Raw genomic sequence first — 16,525 nt, forward strand, 5'->3', positions numbered from 1 at the left:
TACGAAAGCTTTTCAGTCGATGTGTCTGCACTCAACTCCGATCATGAACTTTGGATCAGGACTGAAAGTTCTGGTGAGAGACAAAGATGGTTCGCCCTGGTTTTTGTTCAAGTTTGTTCTTCATCCCTTCACTCCTCAACTTTGTGTAATTGACCGAACAAATATGATCGCTGAAGCTGTTACCCATCGACACAGAAAGGAGCCGGGCGTTCGGACTCCCGATCAGTTGTCCCTTGTGGCCTCCTGATTGGGGCCGGCCAGCCACAGGCCAGTTGGCCCAGGGCCCTGAGGTCGACCTGGAGGCCTGCTGGGGAAGAATATTCCCTTGGATTTGCCTTGGAGCAAATCCAGGTTGAACAAAACAAGATGAATGGACTTACAAGAAACAGAAACATCTACATGAGCAACAAGATAGACAGTTTAAATACCAAAAAAACACCTCATTAAACTTCATGATATGTAACTCCTGGCTCGATTGAGGCATGCGCTGTGTTGTGGGCGAAGATAATTGCACCTTGTTATGTAACACAAGAACTGAATTCGAACTCCGGTTGTACTTGATCCATCTGGAGCACTGACTGAGTCTTTACACCACATAGAATCTCTTGGGGAATGAAGGCAGTTTTCAGTTAGTGATGTATTAATGAGGTGTACCTCGTAGTTTAGACAGAAACATTGAAGCCCTCCAAGACTTAATAAGACCTGGGACATTAACTGAAATGGGTTTTCCCCATTGGAATTGTGTACGACATTGATAAAGTATCCTTTATTTTCTTGTATGTTTTCTGGCTGGCAAATGTAAAAGATGGAAGACTTCATTCCTCATGGGGAAATTATTTCATGGGACTGTTGCTTCCATCTTTCCAGGCAAGGGTTCGGGTTAGGGTTCTGTCATTTCTAAGATGTTCAGGCAACGTGTTGGTGGAGTTTGGAAAACTTGCGTTAAAACTGTTTTCAAACGTCTCCTGTCGCCACAAACATCCTGACCGGTTGAGTCCCGTCCTTTTGCTCTATTATACCCCGGTATCCCCAAACTCATTGCAACCCAAAGATTACCCAACAGCCCACATGGCTTCCATTCACAAATCCAAAATAGCCGTCCGTGCCTGCAGCGGCGGCACCTCTCGTTCCAGCCAATCGGAGCCCAGAGTTCCCCCCCGGCCGAGACACAGCGGCGACCAGCCGCTCTTTTCATGACCAGTGATCCGAGACCTGTTAGTGGCCGTGTAAAAGACGCATACACAAACTCAGAGACACACATTGCAGGACCTTTTAGCGGGTACATAAAGAAAATGCTGTCAGGAGAACAAAAGTCTTCTCAGCAGACAATTAGGGTTCCTGCTTCTGTTCTCCTCCACGTCCACGCCTTCCCTGTATTCCCACTGCACCCCTCTTACAAACGGAGCCTCCTTTGGGCCCGGGTTTTTTTTTCCGGCTGTCAGCCCCTGCCAGGCACCGAAGAAGCCACGGAGGGGAGAAGCGGGAGCAGTTTTGAACAAAGTGGAGCGACGTGACCGCGGGCGGCACTCGGGGCGTCGCTTAAACTCGGAATCGGAGCGTCCCCACAGCGTGTAAATTCTGCATGACAGGCAATCTGCTCGCCATAAAGCCCGCTTCACCTTCTGTTGTGACGAGGCGTCCTGGTGAAGACTTGTTTTACAGATGCAATTTTGCCTTAATGCTTCCCCTGGCAACACTAAGCTGTTGTGTTTCACTCCACAGAGCTCATCGGGGAGGAAACGGTGGGGGGGGGGCTCTTGTTACTGACAGACTCGACAAATTGTGTGTTTTGTGTAGTTTGTCTCCTGGTTAATATTTGTGTGTCTGGCGTGCTTTTAAAGCGAAGGGAAATGTGAATTACTCTTTCTTGGGGGGGGTTAAAGTGGATTTATTTGTGAATCATGATTGTTGCATTTAAGCTCCCAAATGTTTTTTCTTTTCTGTTTTTTTTTTGTTATCCCCTTCTGCTGAATCCTTCACAGATGTGCAGTGAGCATTGTTATAGTGTCGCATTTTTTTTCTCCAACTTTTACCAAGCTATGCAAAAACTGGAAAATTTACAGAACCGGGAAGCTAATAAGTAACGTCTTCACAAACAATATAGCAGTCAACACGACAGGGAAATGATTTGTAAAAGGTGAAAACAATACTGATTGTCTACCGGACGTAATTACAGAGCAGTTTATTAAAATCCATAAAACTCATGCGCTATTGAGAGGTGATAAATTTGACAGAAGTGGTTAGATTTTATATATTATTTACAACACTCTGTGGTTTTATGTCTATAAATTATTAATGAAACTATTAATGAACATTTGTTTCACCTTTCCCATATTATTTTTTTCATTTGTATTTATTTCTTCAGAAATTCCAAGAAGAAAAGCTGGAAAATGACCAGAAGACAAACAACTACATATCGATCATCGTGATTCTCAATTAAACATGACAATTAAACATTAGACACACAAATATTAACTATAAGGAAGAAAGGAAGGAAAGAAGGAAGGAAAAAGAGTAAGAAGAGAAGCAAAGAAAGGAAGGAAAGGAATCCAAAAGACCCTGAAACATGAGTTTTCATTCTCACTTCATCTGAGAACCTTCATAGAAAATCCTCAGGAATTCTCTGTTCTTCCTCCAGATGGCGCACTTGACAGGTGTCTGTGGTTCAGATTCCTCCTTATCAAATGCCAAATGATATATCACACAACCTATGTGGATAGATTGATGTTCAGAAATCTCACTCGACCCAAAACGACGCTTCATCTCCGAGCTCCACGCGTTGCTACTGTCAAAATGAGCTTGACCACAAGAGGTCCTCAAAATCTGACGTCTATTTTCAGCCTTTGGAAGGTACAGCTTGGACATATTATTCAAAGTCTACGTGACAGTTTGCTTTTCCTCGTTTCCTTTTTGTGCAAAAAACTAACTTTCCTCAAAAACTCTGACCCCTTTTCTTTTCGGTGACATTTTTCCTGCTCTCTCAATGAAATACGTTAGAAAAGTAAGGAAGGAAGGTTTTGTTTTTTTTCCTGAGATAATGGAGCAGCTTTCTGTTGTCATATAGTGACATCTTGTGGTCCCACATTATATATATATTGGTATATTTTGTTACGTGAAATTGAAATTCCATGAGCAGACAAACAATATTTTAAAAAGTATGACTTATAGTCTGAAACATACGGTAATAGCTGTGTTACAATGATTACTGTGGCATATTAAGCACCACTTCTAGAGATGGTGATTGAATGGAATTAAATAAAGTATATTTATAATGCATGAGTGAACAATACGGGGTTCATTTCATTCAGCATGTGTGTGCACAAGTGTGTTTTCCACCGTGAGACGACTTCTGGGAGGCTATTATTTGAGCCTCACCGCAACATTCGACCCACCAGGACGTGAAAGTTATGCCGCAGCACACACGCTATCTTCTCCTGGATTGTGACTCGAGGTCCTCAGAAGGTGTCGTCGCCTGTGTAGATTTTCTTGAAGAAAAAAAAAAAAAAAATCCAATCAGCTCCTTTGAGAGGCTTCTTGAGGCTCTGCGGGGGTCACGGTGTGGCGGCGGACGGAGGCCGAGGAGGTGACGATCTGAGTCGGGAGGTCAGGCACCCAGCTTCACAGCAATCCCCGCCTGCCCGGTGCCCCTTCTGTTTCATTAGCCCCCCCCCCCCCCCCCCCCCATTATCACCACACACTCTAATTGAGAGGAGGGGCGAGACGGTGGGAGCATGTGTGGGGGTGGGGAGAGTGTTAAGAAGAATGGTGTGTGTGTGTGTTTTGTGTGTGTGTGTGTGTGTGTGTGTGTGTGTGTGTGTGTGTGTGTGTGTGTGTGTGTGTGTGTGTGTGTGTGTGTGTGTGTGTGTGTGTGTGTGTGTGTGTGTGTGTGTGTGTGTGTGTGTGTGCGCGTGCGCGTGCGCCTGCACATTCCTGTGATGAAACTCTCTCCCAGCGAAAAGGCTGCAGACCTAATGACCCCGCTCTAATTGCAAAGTGTCAATATTGTTGCATTTAGATTCCCATAGCTCTCATATAATATGCACAGAGATGGATGGATCATCAGAATTCAATCCACCGCAGCGCGCCTCGTTGGCCCAGGCGCCTCAATGCGGGTGTCACGTTTCAGGACGTCACTGCGCTCGATTTATTCAGCTTCCATGAAAATATTCAGCGCCTCTATCGAATTAAAGTGCTTTCTTGAAGTGTAGCTGCTGTCTTTGCTTCCGTCTCAGTCATTGTTTGGGAGGAGCAGTAGCATAAAACCCTAAAGACCTTTTCTTGGTTTCAGTACTAATAAAATTAAATCTGTCAATTATGTATTTATTCACAATGAATGCTCAAGACAGATTGAAAACAGTGTCTTAAGATGCTCCAAAAAGCCTCAAAACAGCTCTGAGCCGGTTCAACACAGGTTCCAAACAAGCTGAAATCACTTAGAAAATGCTTAAAACGACCTCAAAACAATTAAGCTTAATACAGGTTTAAAATGGGTTCAAATTGCGTTCAAATCAGGTTCAAAACAGACTCAACTAATAGTCAAAACAAGCTCAAATCAAGCTAAATAAAATGTTCAATACATGCTGAAAACTCTAATGTGTTCAAAACAGTCTTGAAACAGACTCAAAAAATGCTCAAAACAGATTTGTTTGTACTTCAATAATATATATATATTAAAAAAAACTACATCACTACATTATTGGCTACATCAAATTTAAAGTTATTATGTTCTTGTTTGCCATGTGTTAGTTTCTAACATGTTGACGGTCACCTGGTTTAAAGGGGTGATCGGTTTTAGTAAGGTTTTGATATGTTTCGCTTTTATTTGTCTATTAAGTGATATATTTTATGTATTATACAATCATATTAAACAACTGATTTTAGAATTTCTCTTATTCTCACATTTCTAACATGTCCAAATGACAATAAACTAAGGTTTTCCCCACAGAGGGGAAACATGCAAATTCCACACAGAAAGACCTGACTGGGATTTGCATCTGCGACCCTCTGAGACTAAATCGCTAACCACCATTGTGCAATGGGCAATAATAATCGTATACTCTTATTGCAAGCGTTTTTCACAGTTCGTAAAGTCACACGCAAAGTTTGTCTCACGAGAAGATCGACAGGAAGACTCGGTTATTTACAACGACTGCAATAAAGTCCTCACAGCCGCCTGACAGTAAACATTGAGTTAGCGCCCGATACATCGGCTGATAATAGGCAGCCGATCAATAAAGACACTCAAACTTTATTAACGTCTCCAGTTGGACTGAGTTAAATCAATGGGAGCCTCTGACAGCCTAACAGAGAGATGATACTAATGGCCGCCAGTCTGGGGAGAAACTGTCAAAGCCATTAAAAGAGTGGCTGGAATAAGACTGAAAAAAGTCAACAAAACAGACGAAACTGCTGAAATTTCTAAAGATTGTAAAGAAATTGAGCCTAATAAGATCACTAAATAAGACTAAATTGCTTAAAAATGGCTGAGAAAGTTAAAACTGAAAAAAAAAACTAAAGATGAAAAAATTCCCAAGCATTTGAAACAGTGGCAATAGCAAACAAACCGGAACGACTTAAAAAATTGTACTTTTCTTTTTAAAGCAAGAAGAAAAAACCCATCAAAGTAGCAAAAAAAGAGTATAAAAATAGCTAAAACTCCCACATTGACTGAGCACAATAAAAAAAAACACAGAAAGATGAAATTGCTAAACTGGTAAAAACCTGTCATGATAAAAAAAAATAAAAAAAATCTTATAAAACTGAAATAGCTAAAAACAACTGGTTAAAAAAAGTCACAACAGCTAAAATTGCAAAAAACAATTTTTTTAAATAAGGTAAGGTAATAAAATTCACAAGGTGAAACAGTTTAAACTAATGAAAATAAAGAAGGGAAAGACAAAAAAATGGCTTTAAAATCTGAAACTCTAAAACTGAAACAGTAAAACTGTAAAAAAACAGCAAACAAAAAGTTAAGCAATGTGAAACAGCTAAAATTACTAAAGAGCTAAGAATGCTTAAAATTACTCAAAAAGTTGAAACGAATTTGAATTAGTTGCCAAAACAAATAAAAGTGGTGGGAAACTTTTTTGAAAGAGACAAAAAAACAATTAAAATTACTCAAGGAGAAATAGCTTACGTTTCTAATATTGCTAAAATGGTGCAGGAAAAAACAAACGAATAAATGCTGAGAAAAGAGAGACTTAAATGGTCAAAACAACAAGAAAATGCTAAAAACAGGAAACAGAGAGTTGCTTATGTCCTCAATCAAACTCCTAAGAAGAAACTTGCTCTCGTCTCTGTACTTAAATTAATCCAATGCTATTTTCATCACGCTCGATTGTCGGCGCTTCAATTTAGCTCTTTGTTACGTGGGCAAGGATTTCCCAGCCAAATGTAATGCAGATTTAAATCTCTGTCGTCGCATAATTCTATCAGAGGCTCGCCTCTTGATTTGAGAGTCATGAGAAACATTATAATGTTCCCAAAAATCAGGAGAACTGAGGGATTAAACATTTAAAGTCTCTAATCTGTAACCGACGCTGCTGTTTGCCTGTGAGAAAGTGTTTCTGAAGCCGGGGATTTATCAGAGATTAGGGCAAACTTTCCCCTTCAAGATTAAATATGTGTAATCTTTAAACCAAACAGGACCGAGGGATTTGGAAGGACGACGTGACGAAGGGAAGAAAAAAAAAAATCCCTTCTCAAGATGACATGCCGAGATTATACCTTTGAGAGAAGAGTTGAGAGTGCTGATTCTCATACTGCAGTGTGCAATACCAGCAGTTTAAAAAAATTAATAAATAAATAAAGTTCCCAGACCAGAGCAGCTGAGGACCAATCGGGCATTTTTTTATCTGGAAATAGTGTCTGAAAGTTAGATCCGCCTGCGACGCAGCAGATAATGTGAAATCAGTCCGAAAACCAAGCAGAAATAATTCAAATGTCAACTGAATTTCACATGGTGACTCCGGTTGGTCGGTGAAATCCAGTGTTTAAATCATACGTAGCAGTTTTGAGGTCAAGTTAGTCACTATTTAATGGGTATTGCTGATAAATCCATTTAAAAAAAAGGTAAAAATACCTCAAACTTGAGAAAGAAGTCAAAGGAATGTGACATTTCTGTCAAAGAAACACTAGAACAATCTGGACACTAAAACAAGCTCAACCAATAAATAAATACATTTAAAACCAAGTATAAAGACTAGAAAAATGGAGAGAACATGACAATGAAGAGTATTTTGTATTTGTGTTGAGAAGTTTTATAAAACATACCTCTGAGATGCTCCTATGGTATATTTGTCTTCATCAGAAACCTCATCGATTATTATTGAATGAATGAATGTTTATTTTGAATATATACAGCAAACAAACAAAAAAAGGAAACACAACAAAGTTCATAGAGAAAAGAACATTTTATTATTATTGTTGTTGTTGGAATAGTCAAAAACTAAATGAAAGTAATAACTAACCAAAAAAAATCTATAATATCACTTAATTTATCAGTAAATCAATGATAATCATGATAAAAGACAGTATTCATAAAGAAACCTGAGTGATTCTGTGTCTTTATGCTGATGATATCATGCAATTTTGTTAAAAGTCATTGCAGCTCTTGAAGTTTGAAATTAAATTCTTCTTTTTCCAGCAGCCTTTCATTCAAAATGGACACTTTTCAAAGTCGTAAAATACTATTATTTAAGATGAATATTTTTAGGATATTGTTTCTATTTAAGCAACAAAAAGAAATTGAATGTCACTTCCTGGAAATGCAAGCCATTTTTTTAATTGTGTGTGTGTGTGTGTGGGGGGGGGGGGGGGACTTCAGCCCAGTTTACACAACATTCCGAGTAAAAATGCAGCATTTTCGCCTTTAAAGTTTTGCCTTTTACACGTCAACATCTTGAAAAAAATGTCCATTCACATGGAAACAGAAAATAGTGAGCAAAGGGTAGTAAAAATCTAGTCTGTTGGAGGAGTTGGAGATCTGTTATAAGGAATACGACCCGCAAGTATTTCAATACGTCACTCTATACATCACGGGGCGGTGTGCATACATCCCGAACGCTAACAGATGGACAAAGAAGACGTTACAGTAATACTCACTGGAGCAGTAAAGTCCGCCGCCATCCCAATATTTCAAAATAAGCACCCGGCCCCCATGGTGCCGTGTGTGAAAGCTCAGGGAATCATTACCATGGCCTCTGCACAACCTCCATACGTCATGTTAGTGTCAATAACCCGGGCTTTAAAAATTGATAAGGGTGATCACCTCGCTCATGGAAAGACCATTTCCGCGCAGCCCACGTCCCCGTGAGGTGATTCTCATTTAGGAGTCACGCTTCACGTCGGGGATGCATCACTCCGGATTTTTTCACCCCCCCCACCCCCACCCCCGGGGGCAATCGTCCCCGACGTGTTTGGGCCTTATCAACATACTGCTCGCCAGAGAGCTTCCGCCAGTGATTGAGAGAAACTATTAGGCTGGGATCGTCCACAGATACCGCCGCACACCTCGCTGCTCTCCTGTTTGATTCGCCGCCAACCTGACAGTCTCGCCGCGACGTTAAGCTGTTACTCAGCGAGCGCGATGGAGAGGGGGGAGCGTGACGTATGGAAATGGAGTCCGATCACAGGGCCAATTTGACGGGGGGGGGGGGGGGGGGGTTCTGGGGGAAATCTTTCCACGACCGCCTGACATGTGGAAATGTGACAGAGCCGCATTTATTCATGCAAGAACTGAGAGGCGCATTCCTGTCCGGAGGGAGACAAAAGACCGGGAACTCCCCAGAGGAGAGTGACCTGGAGGACACGCTCACGCATACCAGCTGGACCTGAGACACACACACACACACACACACACACACACACACACACACACACACACACACACACTGAGAAGCCCTGTAGGATGAGAGTTCATACTGGTGACAATAGGGCGTCTGTCCTGACACTTTTGGAGTTAAGTGACAAAGATGACCAGAATATTCTTTCAAATTACCTTTAAAAGTCGTCTGGAAATGTTTTACAAAATTCCTATATTCCTATCTTAAAGACGGACTGTACTTTGTCAGTACTTTTGAACATATTCCCAATAACAAGTAATAAATTACTGTGTGGCGTTCCACAAGGTTTTATGTGAGGCCTCTTACTGTTTTTCACCACGCCTGCTTCCAGGCTTTCCTTAGGCCACAAACAATAACAATGGGAGTTCACGGACATTCACATGGACAGAAGACTACGTTTGATTGTTGTTCGGGGGTGACTAAAACACGGATTCACTTTTTTTTTTGGGAGGGGGGAAATTCTCCTAAAAGGAGCTCGACCCACTCGATGACATGTTATTCCTGCTGTAAGAAGCCAAATGTGCCACAGACGGGGGGGTTATAGATCACGCTGGGAGCACATGGAGGGGCATTGATCCCACCTGTCTGGCAGCAGCTCCTCTCCTCCAGCTCTGAAACGATGAGGGCAATAAATCTGTGAGTGACATGTAATTGGACGTATTGCATCTGTGTAAACATGGCAGCAGCCTGAGGACGCTCTTTGGGATTCACTATTTGTTTGGGAGGAAAACAAACTTTGATTTCTTTATTGTTGCTTGCTTGGATTTTTTTTTTTTTTCTATTCTTTTTTTTCTTAATGGCACAAGCGTCTGACAGATGATGGAGAAAAATCCAGACAAGTGAGACAATGACAAAGCAGGAACATGTTAAGAAAAACTGTCTGAAAATGTGAAGTCTATATAGTTTTTATCTTCGGTTTCACGGCAGGTAATGAATGTATTTCAGGCTTGAGGCAAAGTAAATATTGAAACATAAAACCACACGACCCAGTGAATGAAGGTCTGCAGGCTCGTCACAGGCCAGATGGCTTAATAAACAACTGTAGGATGCTGCCACCTACAGGTCGTGCAAAGACAATACATTCAGTTTTGTGCGTGTGCGTTACATTGCATTTTTATGCGAACTTTCAAAATAAAACTAAATATTATGTACAATTTGTATTTGTCAAAAACAACAGCAATGATGATGCAAATAACCAAAATCACCAATAGTCATAATTATCCTAATGATTATTATCATTATTTATTTATGTGTTAATTTTTGTCATTTTAGATTCACATTTCATCAGCAGCGACAAGAATTTAAAATTTTTTGTCTTTATTTATGATGTGTTGGTAAATAAATAAATAAATGGCAAAACTTAAAATGGTAAATAACATTTAACATAAACATTTAGATGGTATATTTTTTCACAAAAATGTTCAAATGAACGGTGAGTTCTGTTTCCAAGGGGAATTATTTATTTGATTTATGAATAAAATATAATCATTACATTTTTGATGGCTTGCTTGTAACACTACAATAATTATTCAAGTGAGGCCATGTTTATAGTTTTATAAGTTTGAATGTTTGTATTCAGAATTTTTTCAACAATATTTACTCAACACTAAACTTATATCACCAAATGGATTGCAAATCTATTCTTAATGAAGAGGGAAAAAAACACTCTGATTAAGTGATTGAGTTTTTCCAGAGCTGGAAGACAAACTGTCTCACTAACAAGACATGTTAAAACATTAAAAATTGACTTGTGTACAGCTGATGGACCAAAACCAAACAATGGAGAGATGAGAAATTCAGAAAAATAGGAAAACTGGTCATGTTTTACTTATCTCTGCAACAAACACCTCAAATTAGCATACTGTCGAAATAAATGACTGAATTCTCAACAGATGAAAAACTTTATTTAGTTTGACGGCTCAGTTTTGTTCTTCAAGGACATGATCCATTCATACTTGAAAGTAATGTTATTGTGAGTTCACCATCAGAAAACGAGCGAAAAGACATCACAGGAATTAATTCTAATACTAATCGTGAATGCTACTATAGCCATATCTTGTTATCCTGTATTGTTTTGCCTCGCACACGTCGGTTCTCTTTCCTTTTATTGTTATTGCACACCAGCCTTCAGCCTTCACGAGACACACGTACGCTCTACACTTCCACGTGATCTGATTGTCGTTCTTCCTCCTACAGCAGCTGCTCGGCCAGCGCCGAGTCCTTCACTCCCGCCGCCAGCACGGCGAAGAGGATGGGAGGCAGGAGGGTGCGGAGGTACAGGGCCACCCGGGGAATCGGGTGGGCCAGCACCACCTCCTTCCTCTTCCTGTTCACGGTCTGCACGATCTCATTGGCCAGCACGGACGGCCGCACGCCGTGGGTCAGCTGACTGGCGATGACTGCAGAGAGGGAGGGGGAGAGAGAGAGATATTTCACTCTGGGTCGAGGAACTCCCTCGATGTGTGGGCTCACATCAGCCGGTCCTCTCACACTCAGCCAGGACGTTGGACTTGGGGGCGGGGTCAGTCCCAGGGGGCGGGGCCGCCGGCTCCGAGGCGTTGATAAAGGTGTGGCTGATGGTGCTGACGGAGATCCCGTACTCCTCCACCTCGGCCCGCAGGCAGTCGAAAAAGGCCTGGGCGGCGTGCTTGGAGGCCGCGACTGACCAACACACACACATAGAAATCTTTCATTGACACCAACCATTCAGTTACATAAAACCTGGGACACTCTTGGTAAAGCCACTTTGATTTTGAAGTTTCCTGCTCTGGTGTGTTGGTGGAAGTGGGCGTGTCCACCATAGTCTGTCTTCACTGTAACATTTGTAGCTTACCAGAGATCAGAGAGGAGGTCGGCAGTCCTTACTAGGGCCCGTTGAAAGTGAAAATGCCAAATTTTTGCGTATTTGTTTGAGAAACGGCCACTAGTGGGAGCTGTTCATAATACAATAAAAGCACCTATGCGTTCACACAGAGAACAGAAGCTGTAACTGTCTGAATTCTGTTGAAAGTCCTGCTGGATACTCACATGAGCTTCTGAAGGGCACCGCCAGTCGTCCCTGGATGCTGTTCACCAGTATGATGTGGCCACATCTTCTGGACATCATGGATGGAAGTACACCTGAGACACCGGTTCAAATATGTCAACAATTGGATGCCTTTGGAACGAACTCCACCGAGAACTAATAATCTATCTGGCCAGTCCGGCCCACCTTTAGCCAGAGTGCTGGGCCCAAAGTAGTTGATGTCCATGATGTTTCTGTCCACTTCCAGGGAGACGCTGTGCACCGGGGCCTTCAGCTTCATGCTGCTGTTGCAGATCAGCACGTCCACGCAGCCGTAACTGTCCATCACCTCGGACACCACATCCTCCATGCTGTCCATGTCGCTGAAGTCCAGGATCACCAGCTTCGGGGCAAAAGTCTGCAGGGAGAACATCGAGCATCAAAATATCTGACTGGTTTGGTTCGACCACAAATTTGACCACGACCAAGAATATCAGTCCAATGATATTAGATAAACACATTTAGCTTAGTTTAAGTAAGTCAAGACGTGTAAATGACCTCAGCTTAAAGGAACTTAATATCAACAGTAGACAGTAATGGTCGGCTTTGTGTGTTCAGCTGACATGTGTTGCGTTGCGCGTCCTGTGTGTAGAAGACACCGGGGGACAGTGTGTCGTCCAACAGGATGTCCTGCTATTGTGTGGACCAGAGGAAGCGGTGATGAGGGAAATGGTGACAGAACAGGATTATGATTAAAAAAAACAAAGACAGCACATGATATTCTCTTGACTTGATCTCACATTGAGCCTAAATGTTATGTCCCATTCACAAACTGAAGTATTCTCGTCGGTTTGTTTTTTTTGTGCTATCTCAAGAATTGTCACCGTGCTTTAAAGGTTTCTGTCATATATTATATTAATTGCCAAGAGATAGTGTTTACTGGAGCAGCCATGGAGCGGGATCTGCTGGTCGGCAACACGGTTTGCCAAAAAGATGACTCAGCACCACAAAAAAACAGCAATGATATTAGTTTGGGGGCGTTTTACTCGATTTTTGGCACGCAATGTGATGCTTAAAATTAATACGAATGTTAGCAGGCACCACTCGTTTGATGTCCTCACCTCTCTCGGGTCCGCGTCTTTAGTCAGGGAGTCATACAAAGACTCCAGTTTATCCCAACTGCTTCCACAGAGAATCAGCCTGGCACCGCCTTTATGGAAGAGCTGGGCACATTCTGGACGTGAAGTGTCAAACATTGTTCAGTATTATGTTGATATGTGTTATTTTACCAAAAAAACTCCAGAAGATTGTCACCAGACCAAATGAACACCGCAGTGAGCCGCTAATTAGCTTAGCTTAACTTAAAATACAGCAAGCTTGGATCCAGACAGTCAAAACATGAAAATAATACAAGAAATATCATTGATACAATAATGTGACAAAATACTTTTTTTTGAAAACCCATTTCTGAGGTAGCCCCCTGGCTAACATATTAGCATTTAGCACAGTGTAAACCCAAAAGTTGCTGACAAGGGTTGATTAAGATGTTTTGGCCTCACATTTGTGGAGCTATTAAAGTTATTAGACCACCACTTAAATCGCCCTTTATCGTGGAAACTTCTTCTGTGTGACTGTGTCCTCAGGCCAACAAAAGACAGAGAGAAACTAAACCTCCACGGCTATCAGAGTGAGGTTAAATTTTCAAAACGCAAGCAGGATCATTTACCAGTTCCCACCCCGGAGACGGCGTCGGTGATCACCACCACTTTGTTTTTCACCAGAGACTTGGACATGAACGTCATGACCTCGTTGTAGATGTAGTAGATGCCCGCTGCCACGACGACCAGCATGGGCAACACCATCACCGAGGGGAGCCCCATCTTCTGCGGTAGGAGAAGAAGAAGAAGCTCAGAATCAGGTCACGTTCTGGACTCTACCAGAACGAACGGTCATTTGATTGAAGGACGCAGAACACATGTCGCATTGAGGGCCCGTTCACACCTGGCAAAAACTGTAATATTTCAATGGGTTTGGTCTACAAGTCACCGAAAACGATTCTATCTAAAACTTCTGTTAAAAGAAGAGATTTTGTCCCCCCCCCGTCGTCATGCAAACACAAAGACGTGAGTCCAGCGTCACAATATGCAACTAAAGCGTCATCATTGCTGTGTTTACGGTTTGGCTCCAGCGACGATAACAGATGCTGTTAAAGCTGTGCTTGTTGACATGATTCTGAGTCATTTTCATGGTGGCGTGTTTACAGGAAACTTTTTAAGAATGAAAAAAAACCCCGATAATTTTCTCTCGTGTGGATTGATCCTTAATCAGCAACAATCTCTCATTTTGTCTCAGTTCACTATGCATCATTGCTATCTGTCAGAGTCACGTGTTAAAAGACTTCACTAAATGAGCACAAGAAGCAGAGGCGTACACCTCGGGCTGCGAAACAGCTCACTGGATCATATGTCAGTGTTTGTCCTCACTGGGAGGGCTGAAATCAGAGCAAAAAAAAAAATAGGTCAACCTGCATGTGTTTTTACGAGCAGCTGAACAATATATCAGAGAGTGAATTTTCATTGTCTTCCTGCCAAGAGTTTAGGAAAGATTGTCGATGGATGATAAATGAGCAGAAGTATAATAATTGCTTGCAGGAACAATAAATGCAGATGCTCCAGGATGTGGTTTCTTGCAGGATGATGATGCTCTCGGAGGGAACGAGGAAACTGGATGTTTGTGGTGGAAATCACTGGGATGACGTGACGTGGTCTTTGAAAGTCAACAAATTGAAGTGATTTAAGTGAGCATCTCTCAGAAGCGTTGTCGGGGGTTTGCTTAAGTGGCAAAGGTGCAGCTGACTCAAGACCTAATCGTGACTAAAATGCGGACAAATAGAGTTAAAAAAAATACAGAGAGACTGAAAAAACTGCAATACAAATATTTAAATAAGATAAATACAAGATAAACATTAGTTTATCTTAGCATTAAAACTCTTTCCACTATGACTAATCTCAGGCTCTGAGATACTCGTCATTGTTAAGGTTTGTTAACGTATCGTTCTCTGGCAGCATGTGTGTGTGATTTCGGAAAAAAAATTAAAACCAGCAGTGCCATCTCATGGCCTGGCATGCTTACTACATCGTTTCCAGTGTTTCTGCCATTTCCCTGAAAATGGACACCATTTTTAAAACTGCTGTATAAACAAGGAACATTTCTGACACAAATGTTCTATAACGACGCTGCCTAATTAAGTTGACTTGTATTAGTTGACATGTGAGCAAAGTAATTAGTGGCTTGTGCAACTTTATATAGTGAAGCTACACTAGGCTAATATGGGGATAAAACACATCCCAAACCATCAGTCATGTGCTTGTAAACGTCACTTTCATACATTCAAAGGCCATTTGGAGCATTTATATGTAAAATAACTACTTTTGCATTGGTAGTTTCCTTGAACTGGAATAAACGGACTGTAGTTAGTTGAATTTGAGGTCAAATTTGGTGACGGTTGCTCTTGCCAACACACTTGCCATGTAAAGCGAGCACGAATAGAGCTTCTAAATATATTCTGCCGCAGAATGTCTTGTGCTATGTCATCTCCAGGATGTTGTCATAAGACACCCCGAGTGGGGCAATGGAGGAGGCTTGCACTCAAAAGCGGCGGCTGACCTCAGCTGTCCTCCTCCGCTTAGGTGCAAACACATTAAGATAGCCTCTTAATCCACATTAAAAGTCGTGGGGACTCCTCGGATCCAGGTCCACCTGCTTAGCCTGGACCGATCAGGGTTAGTGGACATCTATAGCGATGACACACAACACACACACACACCTGTAATCTGTGTTATTATTGGTTCACTTACAGCAGGGATGAGGGGTTAATCCGTCAGCAGGACTGGGTCTTGAGGGTTTTTTTTTTTTTCCAGGTTTAGTTAGGTAACAGAGGCCCTTCTCCTCCCTTTACGTCCCTCGTCCATTCACACAGCCCTGATCTTCTCTGTGTGTGTCTTTATGTGTGTGTGGGTCCACCCGGCCGCTGTCCACTGGAACCTGATGCCTATAATAGCCCCCCTCCCCCCCAAACCCCCCCACCAGTCAGCCATTAATACACACATATGCGGCGCATAGTATCCGAGGCCCGTCCTCTTGTTGAGCCAGTGAGTGTCGGCTCTGCTTTGTGTCGGAGGGGAAGTGTTTGTGTTGCGCTGCTGTTTTAAAGCCACTCAGGAATGCCGGCTAACCGATAATGTACTCCGTCGCTAATAAAAACTGGACTCGGGGAACAACCTCGTAAAACAGAGACTAAACACTTTGACGCTTTCCAACACAATCCGGCTGTTTTTTTTTATTTTCTTTTTTATTGAGCAGGTTATTTACCACCATGCACTGCAGCGGTTAGCGCACTCACCTCGCGGGAGTTTGCACGTTATCTCTGTGCATGAACAGGTTTTCTGCAGGCATGTTGGTTTCATCCAGGCTCAAAACAGGCATTTGAGGTGAATCTGTGATGGTAACTTGCCGATAGGTGTGACGGTTGGAGCCATTTAAAATGCAACTCTGCAGCATAGCTATTGATTTGAGGTAACAAAACCGGGAGCGAGTGATGTCAAAAACAAATGTTAAAAATTAAAGTGAAACACATTTCCATTGAAAACGTTAGGCTGGTTTTATGTTTAAAGCTGTC

General features: G+C 42.0%; 1 protein-coding gene across 1 annotated transcript; it reads right to left on the minus strand.

Moving 5' to 3' along the window:
- Positions 1-10,725: 10,725 nt before the first annotated feature.
- dhrs7cb (dehydrogenase/reductase (SDR family) member 7Cb) lies at positions 10,726-15,865 on the minus strand. The gene is made up of 7 exons (XM_080517113.1): positions 15,705-15,865; positions 13,574-13,730; positions 12,969-13,081; positions 12,055-12,265; positions 11,871-11,963; positions 11,334-11,504; positions 10,726-11,242 (listed from the first exon to the last, which is right to left on the minus strand). The coding sequence occupies exons 2-7, from the start codon at positions 13,725-13,727 to the stop codon at positions 11,034-11,036; spliced, it is 951 nt and encodes a 316-aa protein (XP_080373239.1). The 5' UTR covers positions 13,728-13,730; positions 15,705-15,865; the 3' UTR covers positions 10,726-11,033.
- Positions 15,866-16,525: the final 660 nt, after the last annotated feature.

This window comes from Blennius ocellaris, assembly GCF_963422515.1.
Source record: "Blennius ocellaris genome assembly, chromosome: 21".
NCBI lineage: Eukaryota > Metazoa > Chordata > Actinopteri > Blenniiformes > Blenniidae > Blennius > Blennius ocellaris.